At 39.5% G+C, this 16,318-nt stretch overlaps 1 protein-coding gene across 1 annotated transcript in view; it reads right to left on the reverse strand.

Annotated features, from left to right (window-relative positions):
• LOC127371060 (plexin-A2-like) overlaps nucleotides 1-16,318 on the reverse strand; it is a 73,691-nt gene that overhangs the window by 5,336 nt on the left and 52,037 nt on the right. The window contains exons 17-29 of the mRNA XM_051413630.1: nucleotides 16,147-16,240; nucleotides 12,850-13,089; nucleotides 11,827-11,970; nucleotides 11,110-11,344; nucleotides 10,356-10,498; nucleotides 8,869-9,137; nucleotides 7,216-7,282; nucleotides 6,703-6,849; nucleotides 5,446-5,605; nucleotides 4,537-4,640; nucleotides 1,840-1,936; nucleotides 861-1,060; nucleotides 130-299 (exon numbers count right to left, since the gene is read on the reverse strand). Coding sequence (XP_051269590.1) covers nucleotides 130-299; nucleotides 861-1,060; nucleotides 1,840-1,936; nucleotides 4,537-4,640; nucleotides 5,446-5,605; nucleotides 6,703-6,849; nucleotides 7,216-7,282; nucleotides 8,869-9,137; nucleotides 10,356-10,498; nucleotides 11,110-11,344; nucleotides 11,827-11,970; nucleotides 12,850-13,089; nucleotides 16,147-16,240 — 2,070 coding nt within the window. The remainder of the gene's footprint in view (nucleotides 1-129; nucleotides 300-860; nucleotides 1,061-1,839; nucleotides 1,937-4,536; nucleotides 4,641-5,445; nucleotides 5,606-6,702; nucleotides 6,850-7,215; nucleotides 7,283-8,868; nucleotides 9,138-10,355; nucleotides 10,499-11,109; nucleotides 11,345-11,826; nucleotides 11,971-12,849; nucleotides 13,090-16,146; nucleotides 16,241-16,318) is intronic.

Genomic DNA, 16,318 nt, shown 5'->3' on the forward strand with positions numbered 1-16,318 from the left:
TTTAGCCCTTGAGTAAAAATGAGTAAAAAATGAAAAAGAAAATTCCTATACGAAGCATTGCAAGCAAGCTTGTTGAAGAGCTTTACAGTCACAGTAAAGGTGACGAGTCATGTTCCTGCTCATTCTCACCAGTTGCTCTTCCAGGTATGACGAACGTCCATGTCATGAATGCCGTGCCTGTCGGCCTGCTCGTCCAGGAAGTCGAACATATATTTGATTGCTAGAGGCAGGGCAGTGCCACGACACACAGTGCTGAACAGGGTCTCAAACAGGTCGTCCACAAACTTCTGCAGTGTGCCCTATAGAAAACAGTGCACAGGGTTAAGACTTGTTGGGCTTCTACTTATAGTGTGTACTGTAAATCTGAAGAGGTGGATACCAATTTTAGAGAGGAAAAATTCTGATTGATATGGTGGATGATGTAGTTAATTCTTTCACCGATATAACCATGCAAAGGTCAAATATTTAAGTTAAATATTCTTAAATCTGTTAAATAATTTAACATATACATTGTCAACCAATCCTAGTTGACATTGCCAAGAGCTGCTTCTTCTCTCTTACTCTGTGCTGCTTGCCACAGTGTTATAAATCACAGCACACTCTGCTGGATAAGCTTTGCAGTGACACTAGTATATTACCACAAGCATTTTTCCCGGCATTATATACAAAAAACAGTTTTCATATCAGAGCATACTGGATAACATATATGCTGATAACAATATATCTGCGATAATATTTTTATATCGACCAAACCATATATCGGCCAGGCTCTAATTAGGGATTGTTTATATTAAATAAGTCAATTTAACCTTAAATAAAGTCCAACATATTTTTACTATAATATATCTAATATATTGCACCTTTGTTGCTAGTAGCCTCGTCAGGTAGATCTCAGACACCATCTTACTGCCGCGCTCGCCCTCTTTCTGGTCCCCATGGTCGTGGTTCTTGACTAAGTGCCAAACTTTGACCCCGCTCTCCAGGTCAGGGGTCAGCATGGGCACACGGGAGTGGGGGCTGTCTGGGCTGGTGGGCGTAGAGCGGAAGGGTACGTCCACACCTAGATGGTTAAATGTCAGATAAAATGAGAATATATATTCCGAAAAGGCTTCAGGTGTACATTGTAAAGAGAATATATCTCGCCTTGCTCAGATGGAAGGAAAGTCATGTTTGTTTCTCAGATATACATTTAAGGCAGAAAGCCCTCTTTGTAAACTGCAAGCGAACAGGGTTGGATGCATGCTGTTAGACTCAACAATTATTTGCTGTCATTATTTCATTGGTTGTCATAGTAATGATACAGATGTGCACTCATTCACTAAAAGCATGTTTTCTATCCGGGCTCTGATCCTTCCTGTCTGTCACTTTGTGTTTTTATGTGCCTGTATTCTCCTTGCTCTTGTGAGAGCAATTTCTGCTCTTCTTGTCATCCTGTTTGGTACACATGTCATGTTTTTAAAGAAAAGTCACTTAAAGCCTAATATGAAATATCAGTGTGAGCTGCTGTTTCAGGGATGTGATGTGAATCAGATTTTAGATCAGCCAGGAAGGTAGTTTATATAAATCTAAAGTGATAAGACTGGATTTCATGTCTCCTTACATATACTACATACACCAAATAGTATAAAGTAAACTAAAGATAAGTCTAGATATAATTGTTTTAAAGGTGACAGGATTTGTCTTATTGTTGTGCTGTTGAAAAATCATAATACGTCTCTTTGTTTATTGTGTTGTATAACAGACTTTACAACAGATGAGATGAGTGACAGCAACAGATGGTGTAACATTGCTGTAAGTAGGATGAATATTAAGTACTTGTATTTCTTAAACAGTACTGACCGTATCTGCTGATGCTGCGCGGGAAGCTGGCTGAGGAAGGAATGTTGAAAGAGGACATCTGTTTGGGCACCAAGGCCACCACACAGCGCTCAGACACCTGGAAGACAAAGGTAAAGCCTATCTATTATTTTTTATGAATTTGTGGCTTGCAGCTTTTAGTCAAAAGTAATCATGGCTGGAATTTAACAAATTGTTTGAGATTCTAAACCCTAAACCTGGGGATTTGTATAATTAAAATTCAGAGGTTGAATGTCTTCTATAGTAACAAGAAAGACCAACAATAAACATATAAAGGACCGTCCTTCATGTCAAGCATTCTTTACATTCATCGAGCAGGATAGAAATACAGACAGCATCGATCACAACAGCTTCAACTACCAAATAGAACCAAACCTATTTATACTTAAAATATCTAGTAGATCAATGGAATTCCTAAAACCTTTTATTAAACCTTTTTTTCAATTCAATTCAATTTTATTTGTATAGCGCCAATTCATAACAGAAGTTATCTCAGGACACTTTCCAAATAGAGCAGGTGTAGACCGAATTCCTTATAACATTAATGAGGTCTTGGCCACAATAAAACTCAGTATTGCCTCACTGTGGAAAAGAGGCTGATGACATATTAGTCTAATGTTTTCAAACTGTGAGGCACTGAGAGTTGAAAGGAGAGATGTGAAGTAAAGATCCTGCATGAGGTGAAAGGGACAGTGTTGTAAAAACGACAACAACCAGACAAATCTGAAAACACATTTTTTGATTCAGTGGGACTTACACATCCAGAGGATATCATATATTATCCCCAGTGTCCATCACAAATTAAATTCCATGAATCCACTTAGGAAATCAAAAAGAATCCAGTGATAGTTGTTTGTTAATTAGTGGGTATCTATGGGTGTTTCAAATGTGGTCATAGCTAATTTGACATTTTAACATTTAACGTTGCCAATTCGCCAAAATGTTAAAAACATCTATAATCCAAAAAATCATGGCTGAAGTTTTATTCCACAACAAAGAGACTCAATAGCAACATGTTGTACCACATACCATTTTCAATATTTTATCTCTCTCCGTGTTACAAAGTCATTCGCTATACCTCCAGTTTGTTTCACTATGGAGGAGAATAGGTGGGGTTGTGTCAGGTAAGGCGTGTCCTTGAAATAAGGGTGTATGTTTGTTAGTGGCCGTTGTCGCTGCAGTTCAAGCAACTATTTTGCATTTAGAAATCCCCAGATGATTTGGTAGGTGCTGAAATTTCCAAACGTCTGGTATGGCGATATTAGAAAACTCCTGGTCTAATGTGTGAAACATAACATCCCAGAAAGCGATACAGTTCATAGTGAAATATATAACTGCTAGTTTGAGTGGAGTTCACTGGCTGCTGAATGTTGGCTAAGTGAAGGCTCATCACTCCAACATCCAACATTTTGTCTGTACAGTCGCTCCAGGTAAATTCTGTACACTGCAGCTGTGCATGCAAGACGTGGTGAGGTCATCTGCGGCGTGAACAAAATGTATTCATTCTGCATGAGCCACAGATGTTGCTAATACAAATCCAGATTAACAACAGAATAAATATTTCCATACCTGGCAGAGAGATTAAGAATGAAAGAGTGAAATTGTTTATCTCCTTGAAAGATAAGAGTGAGTGCATACGTCTTCTGTCAAAACATTGAAAATGCCGATTTCCTTTTGTCTTTATTTCTCTTTGTTTAAACAAGTATGCTGCACTAAAATATTAACTATATGTGAGTGGTACAGTTGGCCTGAAGCTTATAGTCAAGACAAACACTTGACTGACAAAGGAAGAGAATGACTCATCCGAGGTTGGTGACCTGTGTAGTCGTATTTATGAGCTGAAAAAAAGATGTTGTAAAAGACGGAGGCACACAAGTGCATGTTCGGGTTGACTAAGCGTGCTTGTGACCGGGAGGTTGAAAAAATGTTGGCTTGGGGTGAGATGGGTGATATGAATATGAATGAGTAATCCTCTGTCCTTCATCAACAATATCTGCTGTGACGCCCTTGAGCAACCGGATAATTGCAGATTTCAAAAAAAGGTTAAAAAAGATTCAAGGTTTGCAGGAGTCAGAGAGAAATAGCTTTGTAAGCTTAGTATTAATTAGAGCTGAAATGCTTCTTCAATTGACAGAAAATTAATCTGCAAGAATTTTCTTTTTCATTTAATTTGTTAAGCATAACTTTTGAAACTAAGAAACTTTAAACCTTTTCCTGCTTTACTCTGTTTTAAGTAGTTGTAAATTTAATATCTTTATATTTTGAACTGTTGGTTGCACAAACAAAGCAATTTCAGTACGTCAACCTTGGCTCCGGGAAATTATGATGGGCATTTTAAACTATTTTCCTACATAATAATAATAATAATAATAAAAATAACTTAATTTGGATAGGATTTTTCCTACAAGTAATGCAGCTCAAAGTGCATTACAACAAAGAAATTACATGACGGAATATCATTATTAATAGAAAAAATATGAAAAATAAAACTCACTTGATAATAATAGTAAACATAAGATAAAAATTCAAAAATAATGCATAACATAAGATGGAAAATAAAACCCGCTAAATAATACAATAGACAAAACAATCTATCTATTAATCAAGAAGGTAATTACTAATAATTGATAACGAATGTAATTGTTAGTTGCAGCATTAGTATCAATATTATTAACAGACCTGGTAGTGCATGAGTGTGTTGAGTCTCTTCCAGTCACTCTCTATTTTGGTGGTGATGTCCTCATCCTGCAAGACCACACGAGCTGTTCGACCCTGCCGCCACTCTGTAGGAAAATACAATCAATAGTGAATGTGTGACATATGGCATTCTGGGAAATGTTTGTATCCCAAGTGCCTGACAGTTACATATTGTCTAATGTCCATCGTTTGTCTTGCACTGTCCCTTTGTGCTGAAGATGAGGTCATGTTATCCTTGTGTACTGTGTTAGTTTGTTCTTTGAAACTTTGTAAGTCGTCAAGTGTAGCAGCCAAAATGTCACCAGGACTTCCTATACCTTTCTTCTTGACAATTCAAGTGATTCTGGAAACAAAACACAAATGACACAGTGTCTTCACGGGGATTTAAGCTGCCCAAAGCAACAAGGAGAAACTGATCCTCTCCAAATCCCTAACCTGTTAAAGCCCTTTAAGGTGTAAAACTACAAACCCAAAGCAATATCAACCACTACCTACAAGGTATCTTATTTACTTCCTTTGAAGGTGCGTGTCAGCTGGATTTGTGCCGAGTCATTCCGCATTGGATGACATGTTGTGGGTGTAAGCCTAAGTGTAGGTGAGCTGTCAGTAAGGTTTAATGTCAATGTTGGTGAGTGTTGCTCTGGTTAGGGCTGTAAACAGGTGTGGGGAGGGGCTGTCCTCCAGAAACTGATGTTAAACCCTTTGTAGTTGTCATATGTCTTCAGTGAAATATCTGTGATAACTCCCCTGACATGCCTACTCTCACCTGTGTTCTTCCCTCCTGTCATTATTCCAACATATTGTGTGCCATGTTTTACCTCAGAAGGTATAAGACAATAAGTATTGTGAAATTAGTCTCTGACAGTATGATTGCACCCAGCGCAGCCTCACCGAGATCCATGTCTGCAGCTCGTGGTCGCTGTGAGTAGGGCATGTTCTTGTACACCGCATCCAGGATCTTCTCCTTTACCTGGGTAATGGTGTCACAGTTGAGCACCTTGACAGGGATTTCTGGGCTGTTCTCATTGTCTGGGTTCACACAGCTCAGCGTCTGGGAATACGGGATGGATGGGGGGGGGAGAGAGAGAGAAAGGTGTTGCTTGCTAGGAAAGTCCTTTCATTACCTACTCCTGACCAAACTGTCCTGGTGGAGAGGATCTTGGCCAGAAATGTAATTTCACACCTCCAGGATGTGGCTGTGCAGCTCTAGCGGGGGCATTAAACAAGTAATGAGACACAGCCTCTCAGACTCTCCGACATGGATATCAGAGAGGTGTCATCCTGTCGCTGGCTGGCTGTACGTCGAGCTAAAGCCTGAGGGGGAACTTATTCTGACGGGCTGGTGGAGGAACCCAGCCGGCTTAATTTTAATGGAAAGGTAAAAGAAAGAGGCATGTTGTTTTACACATGACTCTTTACTGATTAGCATAAATTAATCAGAATTTTGTAGACTAAGTATTCTTGATTATATTTATTCTCTTTATTATATTTTATAATTTTTCCAATAATTTGGTTAGCCAGACTTATCTTGTCAAAGTTCATCAGGCCTGGAGAACCTTAAGCACAGAAGCTTGTTAAAAAAGAGCCAAGAAAAGTCACTTTGGACGAAAGCTTCTGACCAAGGCATGTATTGTAATGTATTGTGACGGGAAGCCAGTAAGGGATCAAATCCTTGCTTCTCTGAACTAGAGACTGCTTGATATTGGTTGGGATGTTTGTGCGTCTGGGATCTTGAGATGATTGCGTGAACCTCCTTGCATATTATACCCCCCCAGTTAAGCTTGGAGAAGAAAGGGAACAGTCTACTCCGTCCACAGTTGGAGTTAACGGTGCCTGCAGTGAACGGGGACTTAAACATACTGATGTTTACGCAAATAAGAACAATGAAACTGGGATTGGGGTTAAACTCACAGCAAATTGAATAGCTGTCATTCTGTGGTCTTATTTTTTCTATTTGTTTTGAAGAAACTGTCTAGATCTCCTTAAGCTTGATGAGATGGAAATCTGGCTAGGCAAGATTATTTCTTATTTTGAAACTATCCAAATATTCAAAGCATTCATAAAATTACAACCACAGCCTCGGCACACGCCAAGGCAAAATGTTGGACTTATTTTCTTTTTTTCTTTAATAATGTCTTTATGACTCACCAGCGTCTTGTATTCAATCTGCTGTCTGATGAGTTTGTCCTCACTGAGGGAATAGCGTGCCTCTCCAGTGATAGAGTCTATGGGTCCCTTTTCCATTTGCTGTTTGATGGCACAGAACAGCATGAAGAGAGGCTCGCCAGCACACTCCTTTGTTTTGGAAGGAAACCCAGGGATTAGAGTGAAAGGTGGGAGAAAGGAAAATAAGACATAGGAAAGAAATGTAAGAAAAGAGATCTGTATTCATCAGCAAATTGAATAGCTTTTTAAAAAATAGCTTTCTCTCCATTTGAATTGCAAAGCTAGAGATATGTTTGACCCCACAGGTAACCAATATCCACAATGTCAATAAAACTCATCAATATCAGACAGTTAAAACAACAGCTACAACAAAAACATGCACAGCGGTCTATTTCAAAATCAGTGCTGATAATTTTAAGAAGCATTGTCATAGTATTTCACTATGACACCTGTAGCGAACAGTTTGTCCTTGTTGTGGGAAGGATTTCATTTTACCTTGAGAAATTTGTGCAGCAAGAAGGCAAACCAATTTGTCAGCATCTTTTCTGCCACAGACTCTGTTCTGCAAGACAAGAAGAAAGCACACTCATTTGTTAGCAAGAGACGTCCCACAGAGAGCTGGAGTGCTCTGATTATTCTTTTATAATTTAAGACGTAGAAGAGCCTGACATTGTTGGAACTAAAAAACATGGAGAGTTTACCGAGGAATAACATCCTTACTCAGACGCTCGGTCTCAGAGGACACGTACTCTGATATATTGTAAGTTAAGTGCTGCTAGTACCGAACATATTTGGGTCATGACATAATTGTGCAGACACAACTTCGATGTCCACTTCAAGTCCTTTCACTTTTCCTCGCTGTGTCTGCACTTCGCTACTTAACATGAGTACAGATGGGAAAGATTTTATGATTTACAATAAAGCCTTTACCTAGCAGTACAGAGCGGCAGTACCCTTTAAAATGGCGTATAAGCCCTTTCTAATCTGTATCGGATCCAAAGTCTGCAGCTTTCTAGCCACCATTCACTCTCCCTCCCTAACCTGCTGTCTCTCTGTCACTCCTTTTGGGTCCTTACCTGCATTTCAACCCTAACCTGTACTGACTCTTCTGTTGACGGCATCCCATTAAATTTTTGAGTTTTTCCGCAAGAGCAGCATGTTTGGGCTAACAAGTTCTTGTTGTACTGGCTCCCATGTGAACTCATCCTTATATTTAATGAGTGTACTTCAGATTGAGAGAGCCCTCTTTTTCAAAAAGATTAAAAAAAAACTCATGAAACATTCAGTAGGCCAGCCTCAGCACAGGGAAAACAATCGACAGATAACCAGAGGTGGAGGAGAGAGGGAGAGAGGCGAGAGAAGGGAGGAGAGGAGAGGTGACGGAGGGGGGAGGGGGGAGAAACGTGAGCTACAGCTGAATGTTTCATGAGTGGCACACAGAAGATAAGTCAGACTGACAACGACTCCACCGCCGCTGCACTCACTCTTCCCCATTAGGTTCTCTTCCTCTGCCGGTCCCTCCCACTCTCTATCACTTTTACCGTTCCTGTCTTTCACCTGTCTACTCAGGCACCCTATTTCTCAAACTCGTAACGGCTGTTTCACGCCGCTGCACAAAACAAAGCTGAACAGAGGTGGGCTCTCCTTCGCTGGCCTAGTTACTCATCCATCAGAAGTGAGGTAACTGGGCTGGAAAGAACAATTCACAAAGGAATTATCTATGCCAAAAGATAAGTTGATCAGACCTGGTCAGGTTTGTGACAGAAAAGGCGTCTAGTTTAAAAGTGGAAAATGTGGACAGAGAAAGTGAGGAGGAAATTGGAGAGTGTTATTCTAATTGGTCCCTGAAAGTCACAAGGAAAACTACTTTTCTCTTCCTTAGCAATTGCAACTAAGATTCGACTATTGCCTAACCCCAAGCTTTTCCAGTAAAGAAAAAAGATTGCGGTTGTACAAGTTGTACAACTCCCTGCAGTCAATGTGTACTTTTTTGGCAATGCCTTAACTCATATTTATACAGTTCTCTGTGTTAAATCCAATATTCAGCTGAACAAAATGACTCACTGTCCCAAAATGACTAATAAGACAAAATGAAAAACATTATCACACTATATAATGGGATACAACTTAAATCCTTTGTTAGTTCACCTGCGTAAAAGTAGTTTGGGGTGGTTCTTGCTCTCCAGGTTGCGTTCTATAAGATCTGAGAGCAGGTGTTTGAGGATGTCTGTGGCGTACTCCAGCCGTCCCTGCAGAGCGGTCATGATGAGCGAGGCAACGTAGCCGCGGTCACGCATGGAGAAGGAGCGCTGCAGCTCCAGTGTACGGATGAATGTCAGCAGGAAAACCTTGTTATTCACCAGCTGAGCAAACTGCTTCAAGGCTTTCTCCACATTCGCCTGTCCGCTCCCCGGCACCTACACACATAACGCATTTTTGCACACACACAAAGATGCACATGCTCATTAGATAATGTTCACCCAAGGATGAAAAATGTCACAACATAGATGGAGGATCATGAAGAACAGAATGAAATATACAGAAAATGTCTCATAAACCATCTCAAGGTGTAAATGCAAATCAGAACCACTGGTGCAGCTACAAGCTTTGCCCAGTAGCAGTGACGTAACCCTCATGCGCAGCTCCTGACACATCCATCCCCTCTGGGAAACTTTTGAGTTATAGTTTCTAAACTTACTAAGATGTTTATCAAGAAAATACATAAACTAAGCTTCATTTGTCTGCAACAAATAAAGGGTCTGTTAATTTGATTTTTAAACTGCAATCAGAGAGGCTCTTCAGAACACAAATCTTTAGAAATCTTTGTGACCATAATAACAGCTTGATTAACTCAACCATAAATGGCAACACCAGTCCAATTTGACCTTGAGTACCTGACAAGTTGTTGAAATAATGAAAAGGCAAATGATTTGTCATCAGAGTCTCTTCTAAATTAGGTATGAAGGGGTTCAGAATTAAACCCTTGAGATCAGGGCAATAATAACAACAGTCTTGCCCAGTCTTGTCAAAGAACATTTTCAAAACCAGGTCCTGAGTATTTGAAAAGATGAGGATAAGAACAAAATCAGAACAAAACAAATCCTACCGAAGACAAATATAAAATAGTCATTAAACACTATAGCACAAATGTAAAACTTATAGAATGATCTTCTTTATCAGCTTAAATGTAGATCTATTTGCAGGACATCTGTACTGCATCTTTCAACATCCAACTCATTGATGCATAAGATATAAGGTTTCTGATTAATAAATTAAACAGTGTGGGATCGGGTGTAGAAAAATGATTTGTTAAAAATGTTTTGAATGTAAAAAGTTAGGAGTCAGATACTCAAAATAGGTGCATGACTGAGACTAAGGGAGGGAGCAAACTCCAAATAAAATCTGCTCACAAGCTCTTCCGGCTGATGTGGACACCATTAAACAAACAGACCTCAAACCGCAGTGAGTAGACTGACATTTGCTCACCCCGCTCTGTTCGACAGCAGTTTGACAGCACTTGCCAACAAGCCAAAATCAATTTAGTTTGGAGTATACTGGAGCCTTAAGGTCAAGATGTCAGAAAAATGGTTGAAACTGGATTCAAGTACTGCAGCGCTGCTTCAGAGGTTACTTACCTCCAGCTCTCTGAGCACAGGGTGATCATCGATTCCAGGGAAGAGAACCCTCATGGCGTAAGTGCGATAGTCCAGGTAGGGGATGCCAGCTCGGTCCAGGTCACTCGTTAACTCATTGATGTCTGTCTGCAGCTCTGCAAAGGCTGCATATGATGGAGGTGTGAGTCAAATATTTTGCCAAATGTTTTGTGACATTGATCTTTTTAGCCTTTTATCATAGTAAAGTGTTTTCCTTTCTGTTTCTGATAAATACTTGAACAGTCTAACAATTGAATGATGACAAATAGTGATTAGATGAATCAGAATCATGATGAGTTTGGAATGCAGTTAAGCAGTAAGCATTTAAAATCTATATTTTGAGAGTGTTTTAGATCCATATGTCTCTGTGAACATTATACAGTTCATAATGTATCTTACAGTAGCTATATTTTTGTTTGTTACATTATTACAAGTCAGAATATATCTCACCCTAAAACGTTTATAGCTTTAAAATGACCCATAGCTTCGTACAGCTAGCTATCATTATTGAACTTTCATCAAGTCTTTCAATCATTCCTCAGCCAATATATGTGAGTAAATAGATCTACATTCATGAATAATTTTGTTAGCAAAGCCAGCACAAACATCAGTCAAAACATCACTTCTCAACAGATGGCGCTATAAGGCAACAACAAAAGTAGATGTTCTTTTGGGAATGTGAGTTTTAATGAACATGATTTATGATAATATAAACTCTCAGATCAGTCTCACTCACCCTCCTTGCACTCCAGAGCCACTCTGGACTCCAGATTGTCCATCTGCATCTGCAGGCGCTTCAGAGTGAGGTCGTTCTCATGTGACTTCCGTCTGTAGGCCAGTAGGACTATAATGACGATGATGAGGAGGAGCCCTCCTCCAGCTGTGATGCTGAAGATGGCAGGAAGGGTCAGCAGGCTGTCGGACCGGATGTGAACTTCTCCTGGAGAGATGTGGAGTCCTCCTACTTGGACCTGGATAATAATAATAGCACAGGCATACGCACAGTATTTCAAATCAGTGCTGAAAATAACAAAATAACAAAGAAAATAATCATTAATGAAAAAGGCCGGCCATGAATTCACAATAGTGTGAAGTACAATAGAGATATGGACCATTTTCCTGAACAGTCTTTGAACGCCTTTGATTAAAACAATCTTTAAAGGTTTCAGGCACACCAGCTTTTCTTTTTACAGCTCTTTTCTCATTATTTGCAAGAGTGTCTGTCAATAATTCTGGAGGGCAGTGTGTTGTAATTGGGAACCTACCAGACCATGAGTGACAGAAAATGACAGAAAGCCAGCGACTAACTGAAAGCCTGTCGGTGACCCACAAACACAGTGACGTACAGACAAGCACTGACCTACAGACAGTGACCCACATCCATGCAGACAGGCAATCAAATGCACAGACAGACAGAAAACCGCTGCATAGGCAGAAACCGTTTTAGACTGACCAGGACTTTGTGCTGCCCGGTGAGGTTTGGTGGCTCACAGAGTAACTGAGTGTCGGACACAGTGAGAGAACAGGGCGTATCTCCAATCAGCACCGTGTAATTCAGCCTGGCTCCACCAGATGCAGATGGCACCAGGTTACGTCCCTGCAACACAGTTACAGATCAATATACACAACTACAGAAAATAACAATTTACTTAAAAGAACAAAGTAGTTTTCAAAAAGTAAACAGTAATTGACAAACAAACAAATAAAGGTCTGGTCTAAGGCATCAGATGTTGTATTGTATCTATTGTACAGTAACTCTAAACAGTCTAATGCAAATGTAATGTTTTCACTATTTTGGAACTTCTTGCTGATCATATGGCATTTTAAACCCAAAAATAAATTATTACCTTGCAATTTGGGGGCATTAGTATAATTACTGTAATCAACCATCTTGCAGTCTTTTACAGTACATTCTACGCTGTGATTTTACAGGAAATCTGCTAAATTATTTTACCTAACAAAGGCAGATTGCTTCATGATGCAAACCCATCTGCCATGCTGTTCCTTCACAACAAACTGAGCTAAAAATGTGCGATTGTACATGGGGTGAAAGCGAAAGGCAGATGGAAAAATCTATTCCAGAAACTACAAGTTGTGTCCTCCCTGTGACAGGAAGCAGAGGAGTTCATGGGGAATGTCATGGATATTTCGTCAGAAAAGCTTTTTTTCTCAGTTAAAGAAACATGAGATAGATAAGAAATCACAACTTATGTCCACGATTGTGTCGTTTGTTTACAACATTAGAAAATAGAATTGATTTCACAATAAAACCGGTTTAGAAATATTAATTCTAGCAGATAATGTGATCAGATTTATCGATGACTTAAGGGACAGCAGTGAGGGTTAGGGTAAAGGTGCAATTCTTATATGTCACTGTTAGTACCAGACCGTTATGGATTCGAGAATTTCCTCTGTCTGTTGAAGGGGAGTCAAAAAATAAACCATAATAGCAGTAATAGCATAATTGCAGACGTACTTTGAGTATGATTGGAGCACCAGGTTTCTGCTCCAGGACTCCTGATAGACTGAGTGGTTCCAGGTAAGGGTTGGGGTAGTATACAAAGCTGGTGTTGTTGTAAGTGAGCAGAGCTTGGACGTTGTTGAAGACGAAGCCAAACTCGTCCACGTGTTTGATCGTCTCCTGGTCTGCAGTGTACTCCGCTTTTAGAGAGGGGGCAAAGCAGCTGATGGTGGTTGTGTTTAGCACTTTGCAAACCTGGAAAGGAATCAAATCAGGTGTCCAAGTTACACTGAGTACACAGTACAAACAATACCCACAGCCAGTGTGATACATATTATGGAAACCAGACTACATATGACCGTACACATATTTAATGATATAATGTCTCACAGTGTTGTTTGTTGCATGATTAAAAATTGCATAAATTATTGAAAGATGCAGATAATTAATCTTCTTACGGGTTCATTATGAGAAAATGGCCATTTTTAAATCTCCAGCCGAAAATCCAGGAGTCAATATTTTACCCACAGAAATATCTTTTGAAAGCAATTCAACTTAAAAACATTTTAAATATTCTAGCAATCATTAATTCTGCCTCATGTGAAGACATTAAGGCAATACATTTAGGGCTGCTTGCACTTTTTTGGAAACCACTTTTGCAGAGTAGATCCGAGCAGATGTCTCATTTCATGCCCAAATGTGACTATTATCAGTCCAGATGATGATAGATATTAACATCCAGATGTTATGAATCTTTTGGAGCCTTTTAATGTCATTCAACTTTAAATATACTCATGGTCTTTGCAGTGTTAACCTACAGAACCTGAAAATAAGGATATCTATATATCTGACTGATGAATAACATCAGCTGTTACAGTATCTCCAGTATATTTACCTCCTCCTATCTATATGTTCACCTGTCTGCTCTTATGTTTTTGACCTTCAGCCTGTAAATGCATAGTGGCTGCTTTGCCACAACAATTGCTGCAGTACTGATGTAAAGGCAGACACCTGGGTAATGTTAATGAAGGATGTTTTTATGTTTTGAGGCCATTTGTCCTGTATATCTACTAGAAACTATATTTCATATTCAGCCAATCCCCTACCCAGATAATACCAAATTCCTATAACAGCAGTTAGTTATTGATACTTTATCGATACTTGGATACTTTATCAATAACCAGTAGCTCTCTGGAGTTGGAATGCGCCTTCTGTTTTCTTGTGTAGTTCTTGAAAATCCGTCTCAAAAACAAAGAGATCTTTTAAACTCCACTGGCTTCAAGCCAATTTCTAAGCTTCGGTTTTATCTTAGGTTTCACAGAAAGTTGTTTCGAGTCAATTAACTGCTTTTGTAATTCAAAATATTTTTAAGCAATTCCAGTTATGTTTTCAAGATATGTGCGATAAAGAGACTGCCCTCATTAAATTTACCAATGACCCTTTTTTAGCTGCTGATTCGGGTGAAAGTTCAGCTTTAATCCCTTTAGATCTCAGTGCTGCCAGTGACACTGTAAAACATGCAGTTTTAATTGACTGGCTCAAATTCTGGGCTGGCATCATTACCAAGCCATTTAATTGGCTCAGGGCATACCCCTCACACAGAACACTGTCTACAGAAAAAACATGTTCTTCAAACACATTACAATTTTCACTGGTCTCATCTTGGTTTTCTTTCACATGCGTCCACCTCAGCTATATTATCTTTAGATACAGTGTTTCTTTATAGGAAAAGCACTGAAACCTAAACTTCGAGGCAGCTGGCAAGAATCCATCTTGTTAGGCTTCAAGCTATGCACTTGTGTCCAAACCCCAGTGGTTTGGACCAATCAGCGTCCTATGGAGAACTACTGCCAGCTACAGCATGAGCTATGGGCAGGGTTTACGGCTAGCTGTGTGTGACGATATGTGTGAGAAGTGACTGTAAAGAGGTTAGTATAGATGCTGCTAGGATTGGTTATATCAGAACTGTATATTTTCCTAGAAAGAGGAGCAAAGAACTGCACTGAAGGCTTTTCTCACTCTTCTCTTTCTTTTTCACTCTTCTCCCTGCTGGCTTCGGTAAGAGTTTGACTACATTGTATGGTTTGCTGATCTGACTGGTTGAAGTTCGCCTGTGGGGGACAGTGATAGACAGGTGGTTCATTCGTTCAGCTGTCTAGTATTTTTTTAAAAGTGGCTTTCCTTTTCCAAACAGTTTCCAAAGATGAGGCACATTCCCCTTTCCAGGAATGCCTCAGTGATACAGTATGTGTTTTGTGTTGTTAATTGAAAAGTTCAAGCTGTTTTGAGACTGACCTCGACATTGTTCCCCTCAGCTGAGAGCATTTTTTTTCCAAACAATTTCTCAATCTTACATGGTCTAGAAAAAAATAAAAACATTAATCCTCATACGATATGTCTTTATTTTGAGATCAATAAAAAATGTCTGTCTATCTTAGGCTGGTACAAGCAAACTATCTTATCATTCCATTGCTGGCATCTCTTCACTAGCGACCTTAAAATTGATTTTTAAGATTACCGGTATATATATTGATTTCTTTCAAAGTCGAGCCAAAAGTTAGTTCCAGAAGTTTCAACCCTGTATGCAGTCTCAGATCCTCAGGCAATTCTCTGACTTGTCCAGTGTGGAAAACACTGAGGCTAAAGGTGAGTGGACTTTTGCCATCGGGGCTCCAGCACTTTTGAACAATCAATCACTTTGAAGTGACCTGCCTTAGGAGCTCAGGCAAGCAGAATCAGCACCATAAATCACCTCCAAAAACTGAGTTGTACTTTCATGTCAGTTTTTCAAAATCTCATTTTGAAATGGACCTCTCTATATTGATCATCTTTCTAACTCTTTTGTTTATGTAGTATGGCTTAATTTTTACAAGCACAGCAACACATTTTCCAAACTACAACCTATTAGATTGTGCCATAATATGTCAAGCTCTTGTTGGTTGATTTGCACTCCATCCTGCAGGCTGTTTGGTACAGAGACTGGTTGTTTTTCTGCTGCTGTTCACACTTTTGGTAGTTCTGTAGGTATACAATATTTCATACTCAAAAGCCTAAACTAACCTGTCACTCCATTATAAGAACTATAGATGTGTGGCCAAACTGCATAAATACCTTTGGCTCCATTAAAATAATGTCAGTACAGACCATGTATAAACAAAAACTAGGACATTTAATTCACCACAATACTAAATCTCCCTTGTTAAAACTGTAGCAAACTATCAATAAGGAACACAACTGTGACATTTTCTATCAGCTTGAGTAAGCAAAATCAATGATGGTTGAGTGCAGTATATAAGCAGTTGTCACACTTACATTGACAGATTCATGGCCGCCATATTTGACTCTGACTCGTGGCTCCTGAACTACATCCAGGTTGGTTCCTGTCACTGTCATGGTGGTGTGTCCGCTGTTTGCAAGGAAGGAACAAGTTGATTCATAACTAACAAGAATTATTAGTCAAACACACACACACACACACACACAC

The sequence above is a fragment of the Dicentrarchus labrax genome, unplaced genomic scaffold, assembly GCF_905237075.1.
Source record: "Dicentrarchus labrax unplaced genomic scaffold, dlabrax2021, whole genome shotgun sequence".
Taxonomy (NCBI): Eukaryota; Metazoa; Chordata; class Actinopteri; family Moronidae; genus Dicentrarchus; species Dicentrarchus labrax.